We start from the raw sequence: 16,921 nt of genomic DNA on the forward strand, positions 1-16,921 counted from the left end.
TTACATGATCTTTGTGTGTGTGATGTTTTGAGGTCAATGTGAGGTCGGGTGGGATGAATTTCTACAGAGGTAGGAGATTTTCAGGAAAAAACCGGTCACCCCCAGCAGTGGCTGGAATGAATTGCAGCGTCGTCCTGTTTTTCATACATCATGTAGCTAATTACTATCAAGGTCACTCCTCAGGAAAGACGAAGCAAAGCTTCAGCGTGCATCACCACCTGCGGAGCTGACACCGGATAAGCAGCAGGTGGTGGTGGTGGGGTTCTTGGCATAGGTCCATTCTTCATTCAGGGCTTTACATGGTTTTATGACCTCTGCTTTCCGACACATGCTATTAAATGTCGCCCCGATCAGAGCCTTCTCTTTAAGGTTCAACATGGAATGAGAGCTCCAGGCTACCGTTACTCTCTCAATAACTGCTCATCGATTCCGCCCCTTCATCTGCATTTTCATCTGTTCTTTTTGTTCTTTCAAAGAGAAACATTGCCTGACTCCATCTCATTTGGAACATATTACATAGAAATAAAACATTCGGTCAGAGAAAAATGGGGGAAACTAAAGCAAAAATGAGTTTATCTGCAACCTCCCCCGAGGCACTAAATCCACCTTGCTATGAACCCTCTGACACAGACATTTCAGACTGAATTTATGATTGCACTGTTAGTTGATCAATCCGTTGACTAATGACTGCTTTTGTTAAGAGTGTTAACTCTATGTTGTGCTTTTCTGGTAGAATACAAAGAAATACCAAGGGCAACGGGAAAATAACAACTGCACAGTCAAAATATTTCCACCGGCTGGTAATGCACCTTCTCTGGATGTTTCTATTGATTGCTGGTGTCGCTGGTGAACAGGTAAAGAAAAAAAAAAGAAATAAAAGCCGGCATTATCTGGATTCTAGTGAAGTGTGACCACACTTTTTAACATTTAGTCTCTCGGTTACTGCCGCTGAGAGCGGGGGTCTATGTGTGCGAGCTCTGCACGGTGCCGCTGCATGCGACAGAAGGTGAGATATTAAAGCTGTCACTTTTCACCCCCCCACAAAAAAAATAATAAAAAATAGAGTTTGAGCAAATTTGAGTGAAACACGCAATCTATCAGACACTGCCCCCCCCCTGCAGAGAAACACCATCTCGCAGCAGATATAACTGTGAAACTGTCCTGAAACTGTAAGGAAGTCATGTTTGCTCATAATGTCGCCACATTTTACGAAAAAAAAAAAAAAAAAACTTAGCAAAAAGGGTTTCAAAATATGTCAAAACTCGATAAAGTAAAAAAAAAAAAAGAAGAAGTTTATTCTAGTAATTCTATAAGAGCAGAGTGGCAGTCTGGAAAGCAGCAGCGACTTGACACGTAGTGTCAACAAGCTGATTTTAAATCACTGTTTCTGAGGAGTTTAGACAGCTGACAAAAGAAATGTTTTATTCAAAGTAGGTGAATGAAGGCAACCTTGTTGGGAATTTGGCTTTATTAACATACACTTAAGCTTAACTGTTTCAACAAAAAGGTTAAAAAAGATGGAACTTTGGAGCATGTGTTGAGCAGATACATGCAGGATTATTTTAATCCCCAGCTGCCTTCTCCGGGTATGTTAGTCCAGTTTTGATAGTCAGAATAGTCAAATATATTAAAACCTCAGGGATGGAGACATTCTCAGAACTAATGGGAGGCCAAAGTGGAAAAAAAAGGGTCTTTAAAAGTGAGTTTAAGTGCTGGAAGTTGGATGCAGCTCATATGTGGGTGGTAGACTTGTTGCGCAGACTGGGGGCAGCTGCTGGGTCAATCGTCTCTTGTTTTAAGCTAAGTTGTAGGCATATCTAAGAGCATACCTCAGAGCTGAGGCTGAGGCTCTGTGGCTGGCTGGAGTGCAGAAATGATGCCGTTCAATAGGGCAAGCTGGCACAAGTCCACTGAGGGATCTGAAAGTTAGCAATAACTTGCACGGCTAACACGATTTCTGATTGATCTAAATTCCCACATTCAACAGCTTAACTCATCTGGATTCCCGTTTCCCATCATCCAGATCTCCGGGATCATACTTCGTCCATGCCCCACCACATGGAATTTGGGCGTATTTCTGTACAGGTCATGGCAGGACTACACCCTCAAAATCAAATGTCATAATGGAGTCTAATCACAAAATAAAACACTCCTCAAAATGCCTTTTCTGACCATGTACACCATGTAAGATAAATAATTGAACTAATCTTTAATATTTCAAGTCTTTCACTACAAGATGTAAGCCTTGATGTTCCATTCAATGACCTTTCATGTCTCCTGTTTTATGGCTGTGGGTTTAATAGAGATTTGCTTAGAGTTCAAGGTGTCGTTGCATAACCTTACAGCAGAGACACAAGGGGCAGCAGCAGCACACAACATTTTCTGACTAAATTTACAAGTGTTTCAGCCTTTTGCATCACAGACTCCTGTTTGCTGCATTCTGCTCTGCTTCGGTCCCGCATGAGAGAGTTTTGGTGGACACATGAAGGATGTGGCGGCTTGTTTGGCTCTGGATGAGGCAACAGACCAGACTCCACAGGGTTATCAAAAAAAGGGGGGGGGGGATGTCACTCCCCAGCGCTGGTTTTTGAAAATGGGCACCGCGGCTCTCAGTGTGTCATCTGACAGCCTCTGTTGGCTGACAGAGAAGAATCACAGACATGGTTTGATGTGGTCTCTGAAGCCAAAGACATTAGAGCCAGAGCAAAAATTTACATAAAAAGACACCAAAAATATGAAAGAATTAAACGTAATTGAGTTAAATAGTGTGTCCCGAAAAAACCCCCCCCGCACACATCACCCTGCCAAACGTGGGTGAAACACACTGGCAGGTTGCTGTAAATTCCCACCAGCTGCAGTGGCAGGTGAAGAATTCTGATCTCGCTTCTGTGTAAAAGTGTGTCCAACACGGATTGTGCGACCGCTCTGTGTTGTGACAAAGCAAAAGCATTGTGTCTCCGTCTCTCAACAGGGAGCACTTTCCTTTGAACATAGCTGGAAGCCATTTCATATATTAATTCTCTTTCTCTTGCTCACACGGACAGACACACACACAGATGCGCTGCAGCTGCACAGCCCACAACAGTCGACGGGCCAACCAGCAGACATTGCCAATTATTCCTCAAAGTATTCTAATTGTCAGCATATAATTCTTATAAAAACATCATCTCAACCACTTACCATCACACATCATTTATGTGAGTGCAAACAGAGCACACGGTTAACACTGACAGTCGTCGTACTGGCATGTCAGATTGAGTATAAAGTCTGTTTCTTTGTGCTTTGGTCACCTCAGGACAATGCGACAGACCTCTTGCATAAACTGAAGCCGTTAACAGCCAAACATGAAAATTCCACACTCTATGGCCACGTTCTTGGCTGGATAATAGCGGTTGTTAGCAAGGTGGCACAGCAAGAGGGAAAGGTTAGATTTTGCCCAGAAGTGAAAAGATATCATGCAGAAGCAGATCATAATGAGGTTTGTTACAGCATCAACAGGGATGCAGAACGCCTTTTATTTTAACCAGGGGTGGAAAGTAACCAACTAGATTTACTCAAGTACTACGCCTAAGTCTCATTTGGAGGCATTTGTAGTCAACTCCAGTGCATTTATTTGATGCCATGTTACACTTTGACTCTGCTGAATTTTACATTTGGGAGGATTTAGATTCAACACTATTTCATAAGAAGGTAATATTTAACGATAATGAACACGGATAAAGATTTAACATGTGATTTCAAACTTTTCTGAGCCATGAGATCACATTAAAAGCAGTGTTTATTTTAGATCATGCTTCAGATGCCTATAAAAAAGGCTCCACATAACAATTTACCCACTAAATTTCTGACAATAAATGTCACATTACTGAAGACTGAAGCAAATTAGGGGGAAAAAAAGATTAGTTTTTCGTCTTTCCAATGAATCATTTCACAACAATCTTCTGCTTGCCTGATGTTGCAGTATATAAAACTGTTTATGAAGCGGCTTAAATTACCCTCCAGCAGACACGACAGCAGCTTACAGCCTGATGATGCTCATCGTGTAAGAACCAGGGCGAACACTTTGAGCGTTTAGCTGTATTTCTCTTTACGAGACTGACAGTAGATACATTTCTCCCATGTATGCTTTTGGACCTATTCAACCAAATTTGACTGATCTGTGCTAAAGGTGCACGCATAGTTGTGTCTGAGAGGTTTTTTTTTTTTAAAGCAAAATCTTCTCTGGTCACACAAGTCTTAAAAACAGGCATCTTGTTTCTTTCTGTCGCGTTATTCGAATGTCTCCGTCTACTTGACAACATCCTTTGTTAGTCTGACAACCGAGTGCAGTATTTGGCTTGCCTCCTCACCTTTTGTGTAAAGATTCCCAATCCTTTCCCCTCTGCCTTCACCATCCATCTCTTTCTAAAATCACGATTGGAACTTTCTTTCATTTTTTTTGGCTATAAAAGGTTTCTACCTAAAATATATTTCTTTAAATGAATTGATAAGAGTATTGGAGGTATTCACTGCAGCTAGTTCTTTCAAATTGTTATGACCTGGAGTCTTTTAGTCCTAGAATAAAAAAAAAAGGCAGAAGAAAAACAGAAGAGAAGAACAACATAATCAAGGCAAATATAACTTAAGACAACTTTGGGGAGAAGCACATGTAAACCACAAACATTTCACAAAGACCAAGACCCCGATAATCAAGCAAATGACTCTCAAGAGATCTGCGATAAATACTGAATTTGAAAGCTTCAGCTGAACAAACTGCAAAATCGCCAAAGGGGGAATATTACATATACATTACAAAACTAAAAGAGCTAAAGCGTACGAGCTGAAGTAGCTGTGCAGTTGAGAACGTGCCAGGTGCAGCTCAAACATATGCAGTTGTGACCAGTGCTGCCACTAAATACAATCAGTATCAGAGATGAAAACACAGAGGTTTTCAACATGTGATGGATTTATGTTAGAAAAGAAAGATGGCAAAATCGAGCATAATGCAGAGAAGAGAAAAAAAACAAACAAAAAAAATGCGTTTTTGAAATCATGTGTTCAAAAACCACCTCCAGAGTCATTATAGTTCCATCCCTCGCTTCCAGCAAATATACAGACACTTTATTCTCCAGGCCTCTTCAGACAGACTCTGTGCTATCGTTTGACCCCCCCCCCCCCCCCCCCCCGCCTTCCTCTGGCATGACCTACTCGATTCTCATCTCATTGCCATGGAAGCAATACCAGAGCCTCCTCAGACCTTTTACACATTCTACTGAATAAATCCTTTTCTTTATATTTCCAGCCAAATATTCACCAACTTGAAAAGCCTCAAAAATGAACCAGATCGAGTTCACAATGCCATGCTGTTGGGCGTCACTAGAGAAGGAACACCCAAGTAATATCTATCGCCACCATTTCTTTTAGAAGATATATGGTGGGTATAGTTAGAAATGCCCACGGCCAACTGAAGTTATTTTCAAGCACATTTCCTTGGTTCCAAAGTTCATCCTCAGTTCCTGATTATATAAATGGGATTAAGTCGTATAAAAAATCCATGAAGACAGAGAAAACATAAATAGAGATAAATGTTAGCGAGTGAGATACTAATGGTCAATGCTGGCCCTGGGTCTGCTTGTGACCTGTTCTAACCGATTTGACACAAACATCCAGGGAGTCGCAGTTCAGTGTGGATGTAGGATCATCTCGTGCCATTTCCTTAACACATTGCTGACAGCCACTCTGCGGTGTAAGTGTCTCCACTGATCCCCTCCACCACGCTACTTTCCCAGATGCCCATCAACATTATCTCTGCAGCAGGCCAATTAGTCGTCATCTGCCCTGTTTTGTTGGACTCAAACAGTCAGACGTCTTCTGATTCAATAAGTGATTAAAATAATGGGCCTGTAATCACAGATGCTGATAATTTTGAGTCTTATTTGATCCCTGAAATCAATTAATTCGGCTGGCAGCCCACCACAGAAGATAACCATCTAGTTTTTAAAAAAAACTATGACCAGTGAATACAACGGCCACTTGGTTTGTATTAGCACATAAAATAATTAATTGGATTTTGGACGTCCATTCGAATTTGATACGTTTGGTTGGGCTAAAATATATTTTCCTAAAACATGCTTAAAAGCTTCTGACCTGAGGTCGTACAGAAATATTTTTCACAAGGCATGTTTCATGGCCACAAGCAGCGCAACACACTTTTGCTGACCCCTTACTCTTAAGAAGGGTCAAAGCTCTTAGTCGAAAAAAAACTGATAGACTGGATGCTCTCATCTCCTGTTCGCTGCGTCGTCATTACAGCACACCACGTCATTAGCTGATGATGTAGTCATCCATTACAGCTAAGAGGGAATACAGCAAAGGTGAGGCTGACATGATTCCAGCCTCAAGACATCCATATCATGTGAAGGACAATTACTGTCTCTCTTCCTTTTAATTCCATTATATCTTGTAGATCTTAAGACCACACACAGACACACACTACATATACACACTCATATGTATATATATATATATATTTGGTTTGATTCCACCCTGGTTCATGTTTCAATGGTTCATTGTTTTGATTAATGATTACCAAAAAAAGAAAAGAAATGGCTGAAAGTTTTTTTCAGCCATCTCCCACTTTTGGGTGATAACTACATATTTGCCCATGTTTCCTGCCCTCATATTTCAAACAGCCCAAAATCGTGCCGTTTAAAGCGGATGGGAGAGCGAGTGATTTACAGTGCATTATGAAGGCCCCGGTGACAGATGTAGATTCTAAGGTTAAGCTGCAAAATGCCAGCCAGGATCATAACAAAGTGCAGAGCTGTTAGGTAATTGTGTTTCCTTTGTATAATTATTGTAATCAGACAAAGCTCAACTCCCATCTTATTTTCAAGCCAGCCATTATCAGCCTGCATGCAGTTAAGTAGTATAGCATCAACTCCATGCTGACCACGAGAGCACGAATAGACACTTTAATCCCCTTTACTTCCATTTTCTTGAGAGTTAATTAGCAGCTGTACTTATCATAATCTCTTTAAAAAAATCTATCAAGTATACTTTTTTTCCCCCTACAATAAAGTACATCATATGATGAAGCAAATGATGACAATTAAACATTCAAAGTTACAACCACAATTTCACCTCAAGTAACCACAAGTAATACTGTATACGCCCCCTTAGGGTATGGAAGGTGCATGTGTGCAAGGTCATGAGCTACACCCAAAATGAGAAAATGTCAAAAAGATTTTGGAAAAGACAGCTTCGGTGCCAATCTGACTACAATTTCTGCCACTTTGACGAGGCTGTAACGTGTGTATTCCTTTTGGAAATGACGACTTCAAAAAGTGTGTCAGCTACTTCAATATTTGAGTTCTTATTGGAAATACAAAAATGGACATCATCTCATTAAGTTTGGTAATAAAAAAATCTATATCAAATTAAAGATGGATTAGACAGAACCTAAAAAAATAAATAAATTAATAAATAAAAATCACATAACTGTCATGCTGAAAATGGTTTCAAATGCTTATTCCCCTGTTGTCATAGTTACCGACATGGATCTCAATTATTATGTATTAAGTGTTGCTTTGGATGCTGCTGAAGCAAGTAATGGTGAAAAGTCATTGCATCCTTTGGTAAATGTCAAGGTTTCAGCTCTCGCCCAAACCGTCATTAGTTATTATTATTATCATAATATAACCGTCATTAGCAGTTATAAGAGCTGCACATACTGGCACAAGAGCCAAGTTGATAACTCAGCTGATGAATTTGCGAAATATCGTATTTTTATTGATCTCTATAATTGATACAATAACTGACACTGTATTGACCTCTCAATGAAATATGCTAATGTTATTTTGTTTGTTACATTGCTCTGAAAACAGAGGAAACTGCAGAGCAAAGCCGCTCAAAAAGAACAATGACACCAAATAATCTGAGCAGAGGTGGAATTATCTTAAGATTTTAAACTATGAATGCTACAGCAACGAAAAATGACTGCCTGCTGCGCCTTAGAAGGTGGAGCCCCAGCCCTCGTCAACAACTTGAATTATGGCAACACCGACAAGCTAGCAAGATTTGTACGCAAAAACATCTAGCTCATTTGAATTATTTTGGGAAAGGGATTTCAGATGCAACGGGAGCCACAATATACAGTTCCAGTGAGTGATATCATCATTTCACACAGTGTAGCTGCAACTGTCTTAATGAGGGGGCACATTATAATACATTTGAAGAATGATTTTGAGCTTTATTTTTGGATAAAGTGATAGCCCTAATGTCTTTCCTTGACTGCAAAATATACGTGTTGAAAAGTGTTTCCAACCAAACTGTATAACTATATGTACTCCCTTTTTCAACATACTGCAAATTTCTCCTTAAACACGTTACTGAGACTTGTGTGGTGAAGGTGGGAAAATTCTAAAAACCGTCATTCTTAATCCAATAGATTGAAGAAATGGACACAAATCAGTCAACAAATATGCAGGCAACTCAGAAAAAAAAAATAGAGGGGGGGTCAGATAGCAAGTCACAGCTCATTGTCTTTGAAAATAATAGGGACAAAGATGACAAGGCTAGAAGTGATTTCAGAGAAGTGAAAAACAAGATGAGAGTGGACCTTCAGAGAGAAATATCTGTTAAATTTTTATGCTAATATTATGTGGCAAGCAATTACATCTGTATTCAAAATGACTACCCGAGCCATAATTGAAAATGACATAGAATGCCTGGCTACAGGACAGTTTGATGAAATGAAGAATGTCATACTCTAGTCTTGACTCATTAGACTCGCACTTTTATTGTTGGCAAAGCTAAACAGTGAATATCAAAATCCTGAGACTGATCCGAAGAGTTATATGCAATTTGAAAGACAAACGCAATGATGAGTTCATTGAAAATGTTATCCATTACAAATGGTGGTAAGAAAAAAAAATGGCTGGGTTATGCAACATTATAAATGATTCTAAATGTAATCTTTGTTCTTTCATATGTGCACTTATTCTTAACATGTATGCAGATGACTATCTGCTTTAGGGATAGAACTAGCATAGGATCACTTTCCTACCTTGCACAGTGCAACTCTGATACCAGAAAACCGCATTCGTATGGCAACGTCATAAGAGGACCAATTCATTACAGTCACTGAGACAGGGAGGGGATGGGCTGGTGGGAGTTGGGGGGGGTCATTAAAGCTCCTGGTTTAAGCCCAGCCCATTCTGGATATGTAAATATCTGAGGCACAGAGAAAAACACGGCCAGAGAAAAAGCAAGGATGGAGGATGCAAGAGAGAGGAGGAGGGAGGAGGGGAGCAGCATGAACAAGTGAGTGAGCGATCAAGGGAGTAAGGGAGTGAGGGAAAGAGAGCGAGCGCTCCGAATTGTGAGTGGCTTACGACACTCAGTGAACAGAAGGTGCTTCTGCATGCGCTGTCAGTGTACTGGTCTGCTGCAAGGGATTGCGCGCTCCTTCGCTTCCCACACTCACTGCCCCTGCCTGCCTACCAGCACCAGCCCTCAGCAGCCTCTTCCAGCTGGCTGAGAAAACACTCGGAGAAGCAAGGGAGTGAACGAAACCTGCGAGCCACAGGGGGATGCAAGCCACCTCTTTACCGAAGTGAACCACTAAGATGACAAGGAATATTGTTATACAAGAAAACAGTGAACGGGGTTCACCTCTTTTAAATCCCCCCTTTTTTTCTTGCTCTCGTCACTGAAAGCTCGATGAACAGCGTGAATGGATTTAAACCTCAAAAGTCAGTGATTTCTTCCTGAGATGGACGGTAATACCTTTGGACAGATCTGCTGAAACTTAAGCAGGGAGGGGAGGAAAAAAAAGAGCTGTACATTTACCTAAAAATATTCTTCATTGGGCTTTTTTTCCCCCTTTCTCTGGCTGTCTCTTCTTCCCTCTGATCATTGCAGCAGAGGACTGCGGAGGAGCAAAAGAGACAGAGCTCATGCATGCAGACAGGGAAACTTGCACTTCCTACCATCTCGCTGAAAGCTACTTGGATTCCTCCTCTTTCTGGCTCTTTCACTTGAAGAGAACTAAGACATTGTAAGCCTGCCAAGGATCTGGTGTCCACTGAAAAGAGAGAAAGGCGGGGGGAGAATTTGTACCACAGTGGGGTCTTTTTTAGATTGGTACATAATTAAAGTTGGGGCACAAAGCAAGATGCTGAATAGAGATTGTCAGCTTTTGGATAGGGGTGAGTAGGAATCTTTTCAAATCAGATCGTTCGGTGAGGACAGTTTTATTTTTCATCCCTTCTACTCTCCACCCACTACCTCATATCTAGTATAAGCTAAGAGAATTGCTCTTTATTCTTTGCATTTTCAACAAGGATTCCCTTGATGGACTGTTTAAAATAAATATAATATTACTGCCTGTAACTGAAATTAAAGGACAGAATGAAACACAATATTCAGTCATTTAAATATGATGTGATAAATAGGGTCTGATAGGTGTAAAACTATATCCAGAGTGGTTCAATGGACATTTTCTCCCCAACATTCCTGGATATTTATGCTAATGGATTTCCTCCTAATTGGACTGTACTTAAAGTGGCCACTGAAGAAGCCCCCTGGGTTGATACTGTGTACTTTGGGCATTTTTCTCAGAACAATTCCCTTGGTAGAGGGGGTTTGTCCAAGGCTGTGCCGCTGCGACAGCAAGCTGCTGTACTGCGAAGGGCTCAACCTCACAGACATTCCCCGCAATCTGAGCAGTGCCATGGGCCTGTCCATGAGAGAGAACAACTTAACTGAGCTGCGTGAGGGCCAACTGGCTGGTCTGTCACAGCTAACCTGGCTCTACCTAGATCACAACAACATTGACATTGTAGAGGAGGGTGCATTTGAAAGGCTAAGAAGGGTTAAGGAGTTAGATCTCAGCAGCAATCGCATTGAGAGCCTGCCCAATGGTACCTTTAGGCCCCTGCCAAACCTGCGCATCCTGGACCTCTCTTACAACAGGCTGCAGGCACTGGAGCCTGACCTGTTCCATGGCCTTAGAAAGCTCACCAATTTGCATTTGCGTTACAATGCTCTCAAATTTGTGCCAGTGCGGATTTTTCAAGACTGCAGGAGCATGCAGTTTCTGGACTTGGGATACAACCAACTGCAGAGCCTGGCAAGAAATTCCTTCGCTGGCCTCTTAAAGTTGACTGAGTTGCATCTTGAGCACAATGAGTTGGTCAAAGTAAACCTAGCCCACTTCCCCCGCCTCATCGCATTACGTACTTTGTACATGCACAACAATCGCGCCACTATTGTTGTCAACACACTGGAGTGGACATGGGATTATTTAGAGAAAATTGACCTGTCAGCCAATGAAATTGAATACATCGAGCCACATGTTTTTGAGAGCGCCCCCAACCTCAAGGTGCTGATGCTTGACTCCAATCGTTTGACCTCTGTGGATCAGCGCATCCTGGATTCGTGGTCATCTCTGGACAGCATTACCCTGGCAGGGAATGACTGGGAGTGCAGTCGCAACGTGTGTGCCTTGGCCTCTTGGCTGAGTGCCTTCCGAGGCCAGCGTGACAGTTCCCTGCTGTGTTCAAGCCCTGACACTGCACAGGGCGAGGATGTGTTGGATGCTGTCTATGCTTTCCAGCTATGTGAGGATTCCCCAAAAGAGGTGACCACAGCAGGTCTGTATGCCTCAACAAGGGATCTGGCCCAGGGTGGCTCTGTGTTTTTGGGCCCATTCACACCAAACCCTTATGAGGGTGAGGGTAGCGAGGTGGTCACCAGTTCTTTCACTGTCACAGTGGGCCACGATGACCTCGAGAGCACCATGCAGATCCACAAGGTGGTGACTGGAACCATGGCGCTCATTTTCTCCTTTCTCATAATAGTGCTCATGCTCTATGTGGCATGGAAGTGCTTTCCAGCTGGAATAAGGCAACTAAGGCAGTGCTTCAGCAGTCAGCGTCGCAAGCAGAAGCAAAAGCAAAGCATGCAGCAGATGGCTACGATCTCTACACCGGAGTACTATGTTGACTATAAACCTAACCACATTGAGGGAGCTTTGGTAATCATCAATGAATATGGCTCTTGCACTTGCCAACAGCAACCTTCTCGGGAATGCGAGGTGTGACCATGCTTTTTGATCAAGCCTTCACATTATGTGGATATACAGCAAATTCCTTTTTGGATACACTGGGGAGGGGGATATTGTGGGACAAAGTAAAAAAAAACTGGATATTTTGGACACTTTTTACATCTCACTGTGATGTGAAGGGAGTGTGCTTTATGTGGCTGACTATTTTGTGGTGGATTTACTGCTACAGCTGTCTAGTGCTAATCTGAAATCAGACGGCATAATGTGAAGCTGACTGTTGGACCTGTTGATAATCTAAAGAAACACACAGGGGGATAATTGTGGGCACCGAGGCTTTTCTCTCATGGATGGATATTTGAGCTTTAATGTGTCTTTCTATTTCAGGACATTTGAAAATTGTTTAAAAATAAACTGGGGACACATAAGGAAAAAGAAGAGAAAAACAACAAAAAAAACAAAAAAAAAACAACACCATTTGTATTATGGTACATACGATATTTGACAAGCATTTAAAATATTAAAGATCTGTTTAAGTTTAATTCAAACTGTAAAAAAAAAAAATCAATTCTGTGTAAAATATGTTAAAACAAGAAGTGCAACTGTGGATGGAAAAAAAGAAAAAAAGATAACCTATTTCTTTTTGTAAACTACAAAAAAGGTTTAAATAAATGAACTGCTATTCACAGTAAACTCATTTGTACGTGAGAAGCCTGTCACAGAGGATGGACGACAAAAGATGCAGTCTTTGCGCTCCTAGACTGGAGAGCCATGACTCTGCAGTGTATCAAACCAAAAAGAAATGAAGGGGGGGTGGAATCTAGAAAAAAAATTGAATCTGAAAAGGGGCAGAGGGATATCTGCATCTCATCACCAATTACAGAACCACAGACTGGATTTCAGATTTCTGCTTTTTGTCACATTTGTTGGTTTATCATTCATTGTGTTGACTCACTTTTAGGTGTAATTTATTTTCCATGCCCTCTCTGTGAATGATCCCAATTCATTTTTATCATTTAAATTATTTTTTTCCTTTTTATGATATCACCATTTGTGTAGCATCTGAGAAAAAAAGCAAAAAAAAAAAAAAAAGCAGAGTGTCAAAGATCTAAAGCTATGCCTTTCATTGCCTCTCATCACACTCTGGCTGTCAAAGAAGAGTGATGCCTCGTTTTACTGAATCAAGCACACGAAGCCAACAATCATTTAAACCGTGCACACGTAGATCAAAATAGAATTAAAGTAGTATCCGAAACCACTGAAAAAAGATTATCCACCAGCTTCAAGCAAGATTTGCACATGCAGTATTCGCCACTGTGTTTTCATGTGATGTGAAATTGTTTGTTAAATACAAGTTCATTTAGAGGTGTGTGTGTGTGTGTATATATCCTTCTTCCTCTGGTGTTCATTGTGTAAATTAGTGCACTGACAGATGTTGTGTTTCCTGGGTCATTTGACATGAACAGTGTACTGTGTGAGAAGGGGGTGGAGGACCACAGCGACTGCAGAGAGAGGGAACAGACTGCTCTCTAGTGTGCATATCCTCATACTGTGGCTGCTTTTTTACATATTGTGCACCGTGTTCTGCAAACTCCCACAGCAGGGGCAACCACCGGTATACTGAATTTGCAGCAGCTTTTCTGGAATCAACATCACTTTGCATCATTTTGTGTTCTTTTGCGATACATTTAAGATAATGTTTACAACTTGTAAGTCAGCAGGAATAAAAAATGTTTTAAGAACTCACTGACAATCATTATACGAAGAGCTCCAGAGGACGTACTTTCTGTAAATCCTCAAGTCCATCGAAACATTTTAAGCATAAATGGGTGATCTGGTGGTCTTGGGACAATATGCAACAGGGAGTCTGAAAAGCGGACAGGGTGGGGTTAAAGATGGTTTGGTTAAGCGGGGGGGTGGCAGAGTGTTGGCGTGAGCCCGAGGAGACACGCAGAAGCTTTAAGGTCCAAAACACAACCGCGTGTTTTGAGAGATGTTTTGGCAACAGCGGAAATTATTTGATTGAATGATAATTCCAATCATTGTTTCAGACGTAGGATGTTTTTAAGTGAACATTTCCGTGATTGTTAACATTTTCATTATACTAGGTCAAACTATTACATGGGGAGGAGACGGAACTCTAAATCTCCAGGTTGTACAGATTATACAATTCACCATTATCCCAAGAGTGAACGCATTGATGGAATAAGCCAAATATCTGTACTAAATTGCCCGTTCTCCCGCTACATCTTATAGGATTTCTCTCAGGTAAAATCCTATCAAAATACTAATCATCCTTATTAAAGTAAAGGATAAGTTGGAAATTCAGTGTTCTGCGCTGCACTGAAATCAATTTCTGCAGCTTCTCCCATTTGTTAGCTGGAGGTTTATCCTAATATGTACCCGTTCTGTGACAGAGGATGGGTTATTATCTGAAACTGACCTCTGATAACATTAATAATTAACATCAATCCACTGACTGACAATGGGTGGAAAATAAAGGAGGAGAAGTAGTACTTATATGTCAACGTGAAATATAGCATCCACAATGCACGTCCATGTTTTTGGCTGAAAACAGCTGATTAACATGAACGCCTTAATCATCGGCATGCAGTCCTAAAGTAACAAAGCCTTCCACTCTGCATCCACTCTGTATGGAGGCCTGTTTTAGGGAATGACACTGGCTCAAAGTGGCCATGTGGGATTTATGATCTATTTCTTATTTATGGCAGCAAAGGTGTCCCACTTGTAGACTCAACATGGCTGTTAATCACGACCCGTCATATCATGTAAATGCAGATGACTGCTGGAGCCGTCATGATGGGGACAGAGATTTATTTCCCCCTCTTCATCTTCACTTCCTGTCCAGAATTGCAAGCCATTTCAGGCCTTCACAGCCCCTCAAACATGCAACTGCAAGGTAAATTTGAGGTAGTGAAGCTTTGCTTGTATAAATATTGGATGATGGCTGGCATAGAAGCCAGTACTGGTACCGCTATTGATTTAATTTCAGTCTTTTCTTCAACAGGCGAGCGGGGTGAAAGTTGATGGAGAATGGATCTGAATATTTTAAAAGATTCAAGTCTCAAGGGCTGAGATAAAACTACTTTAGACTTCTCAATATCACAACTCATCTTTACCTTCATATTCTTCTGTGTGTGTGTGTGAGAGTGTGTTTGTAAGACACGGTGAATGAAGAGAAAAACCTCAATTCATCTAACTGACAACAGATCAAATCTGTGCTTGACCCAGGCCCAGGGTGATGATTCCCTGAAGGGAGATATGTGCTCTCAGACAGCCTTCATTATAAATGCTCTGATTGATGATGCTCAGGAACAATCGATACAGATGAGTGGTAACCAAAAATGATCCCAGTGATAACAAATGTACTCAGCCTTTCTTCACATCACGGATGGTTGAGGATGGAGTGTTTCATTCGTATGAACACCCATCAGTGATTTTGCGAAAATCACTTAATGTGCCGATGAGGCAACACCTACACAAATCAGGCCACAATTCAGTCAGAAAGTGATGACGATACTGTTCTTTTGCTTAATGTCAGTCAGGCAAGAGAGCATGTTAAGACAGAGCTGCAGCTGTTTGCTAGCCAGATGATATTCAGTGGCTGTTTGGAGACTGCATATGCAAAAAGGTCTGGAATGATTGTTTTGTGGCTCGTGCAAAATTCTACATTTGGTATGTCCGCGGGCAGTTACTGTTGTGCACATGTGCAGTGATAAATAAGGCCAACTGACATTAATCCCATTGCCATGTATAATGTAGGAAAATACATGTAACACTGATTTGTAAAAGCGAGCACTACTGACACGTGGTGTAATTAACAAATTACCATTCTGAGATGATGTGGGATGGGAAAAGTAGGGCACTGTGTACATATGACTAGATATACAGAGAACTTGTAGACTCACCTTGTATGGGGGAGCCAGCTGAATTCTCAATAAACTCGTGTTAGCCATACTAACAATAAGCAAGCATCAGGGTCAGCATAATATAAATCATTAGAATCAGTAATCAGTAGAATTTAACATCCAAAAATGATGTAAGCGTGTTTATGTTCGAGTTCCAGCAAGGCAGTCCCTTGAAAGTGGTGTGTGTGTCAGTGACAAAATGTCACTCTGCAGATCTTTAGGAAATAGCTTGCATTTCAACGCGCAGCAAGAAGGACCTTAGAGAGGCAAGCAGATCCTTAAAAAATAAATTAACCTGGCTTCCTGTGAGAGGTATTGATCGGGCAACATTCTGCCTTCTCATTGGGACTGGGAATGCGCTGCATAATAAACACTTAACACCCCCTCATAACTGGATGGAGAGCTAAATCATGGGCGGCAGCGTGTACTGCAGTGGGCTGCAAGAAGCTGCCGATGACTAATGACAATGTGTGGGTGGCTTTCCACTGCTTCTTTTAAAACAGGTGGCGTTATGAGGATCAATATTCTAATCATTGTCAACATTAGCTTGAAAATCCAAAACCTCTGAGTCACCGTATCCTCTCCTATTGTTCATCCCCTTCTCAATAACCTACATATCCATGCTGGGGATTAATTAATGAGGACATCAACAGGGAATATTACAAATTGATCTCGAAAGTCAGCGAAGCTTCCATTTAGTTCCAAATCCTCTCAAACAAATGAGAGATACAGTCCAGATAAGAACTATGCGAGGAATGACAAAGGTCCAGGAGAGGCACTGAAATTGCAGTCTACTCAGGCTAACTCTCCAGAGAGCTCATAAGTCTCTCTGCCCACCACTTCATTTGCATGCACCTTACCAAAGCAATGCTGAATTAATAACAATGACTCAGGAGTCATTATTCTTACAAAACATATGGCACTGTAGGCAGAACTAGTTAGAGAA

General features: G+C 41.3%; 2 protein-coding genes across 2 annotated transcripts in view; one reads left to right on the top strand and one right to left on the bottom strand.

Annotated features, from left to right (window-relative positions):
• ctnna2 (catenin (cadherin-associated protein), alpha 2) overlaps positions 1-16,921 on the bottom strand; it is a 261,478-nt gene that overhangs the window by 96,947 nt on the left and 147,610 nt on the right. The gene's annotated exons all lie outside the window — the stretch shown is intronic.
• Positions 9,324-13,204, top strand: lrrtm1 (leucine rich repeat transmembrane neuronal 1). Its single transcript, XM_072385075.1, has one exon. It carries the CDS (start codon positions 10,508-10,510, stop codon positions 12,083-12,085), a length of 1,578 nt encoding a protein of 525 aa, XP_072241176.1. The 5' UTR covers positions 9,324-10,507; the 3' UTR covers positions 12,086-13,204.

The sequence above is a fragment of the Leuresthes tenuis genome, unplaced genomic scaffold (genome assembly GCF_036924035.1).
Source record: "Leuresthes tenuis unplaced genomic scaffold, fLeuTen1.0.hap1 SCAF_4, whole genome shotgun sequence".
Taxonomy (NCBI): Eukaryota; Metazoa; Chordata; class Actinopteri; order Atheriniformes; family Atherinopsidae; genus Leuresthes; species Leuresthes tenuis.

Bases quoted from the DNA above. Each gene is read 5' to 3' on its own strand.
- lrrtm1 (XM_072385075.1), top strand. From the start codon at position 10,508: ATGCTAATGGATTTCCTCCTAATTGGACTGTACTTAAAGTGGCCACTG.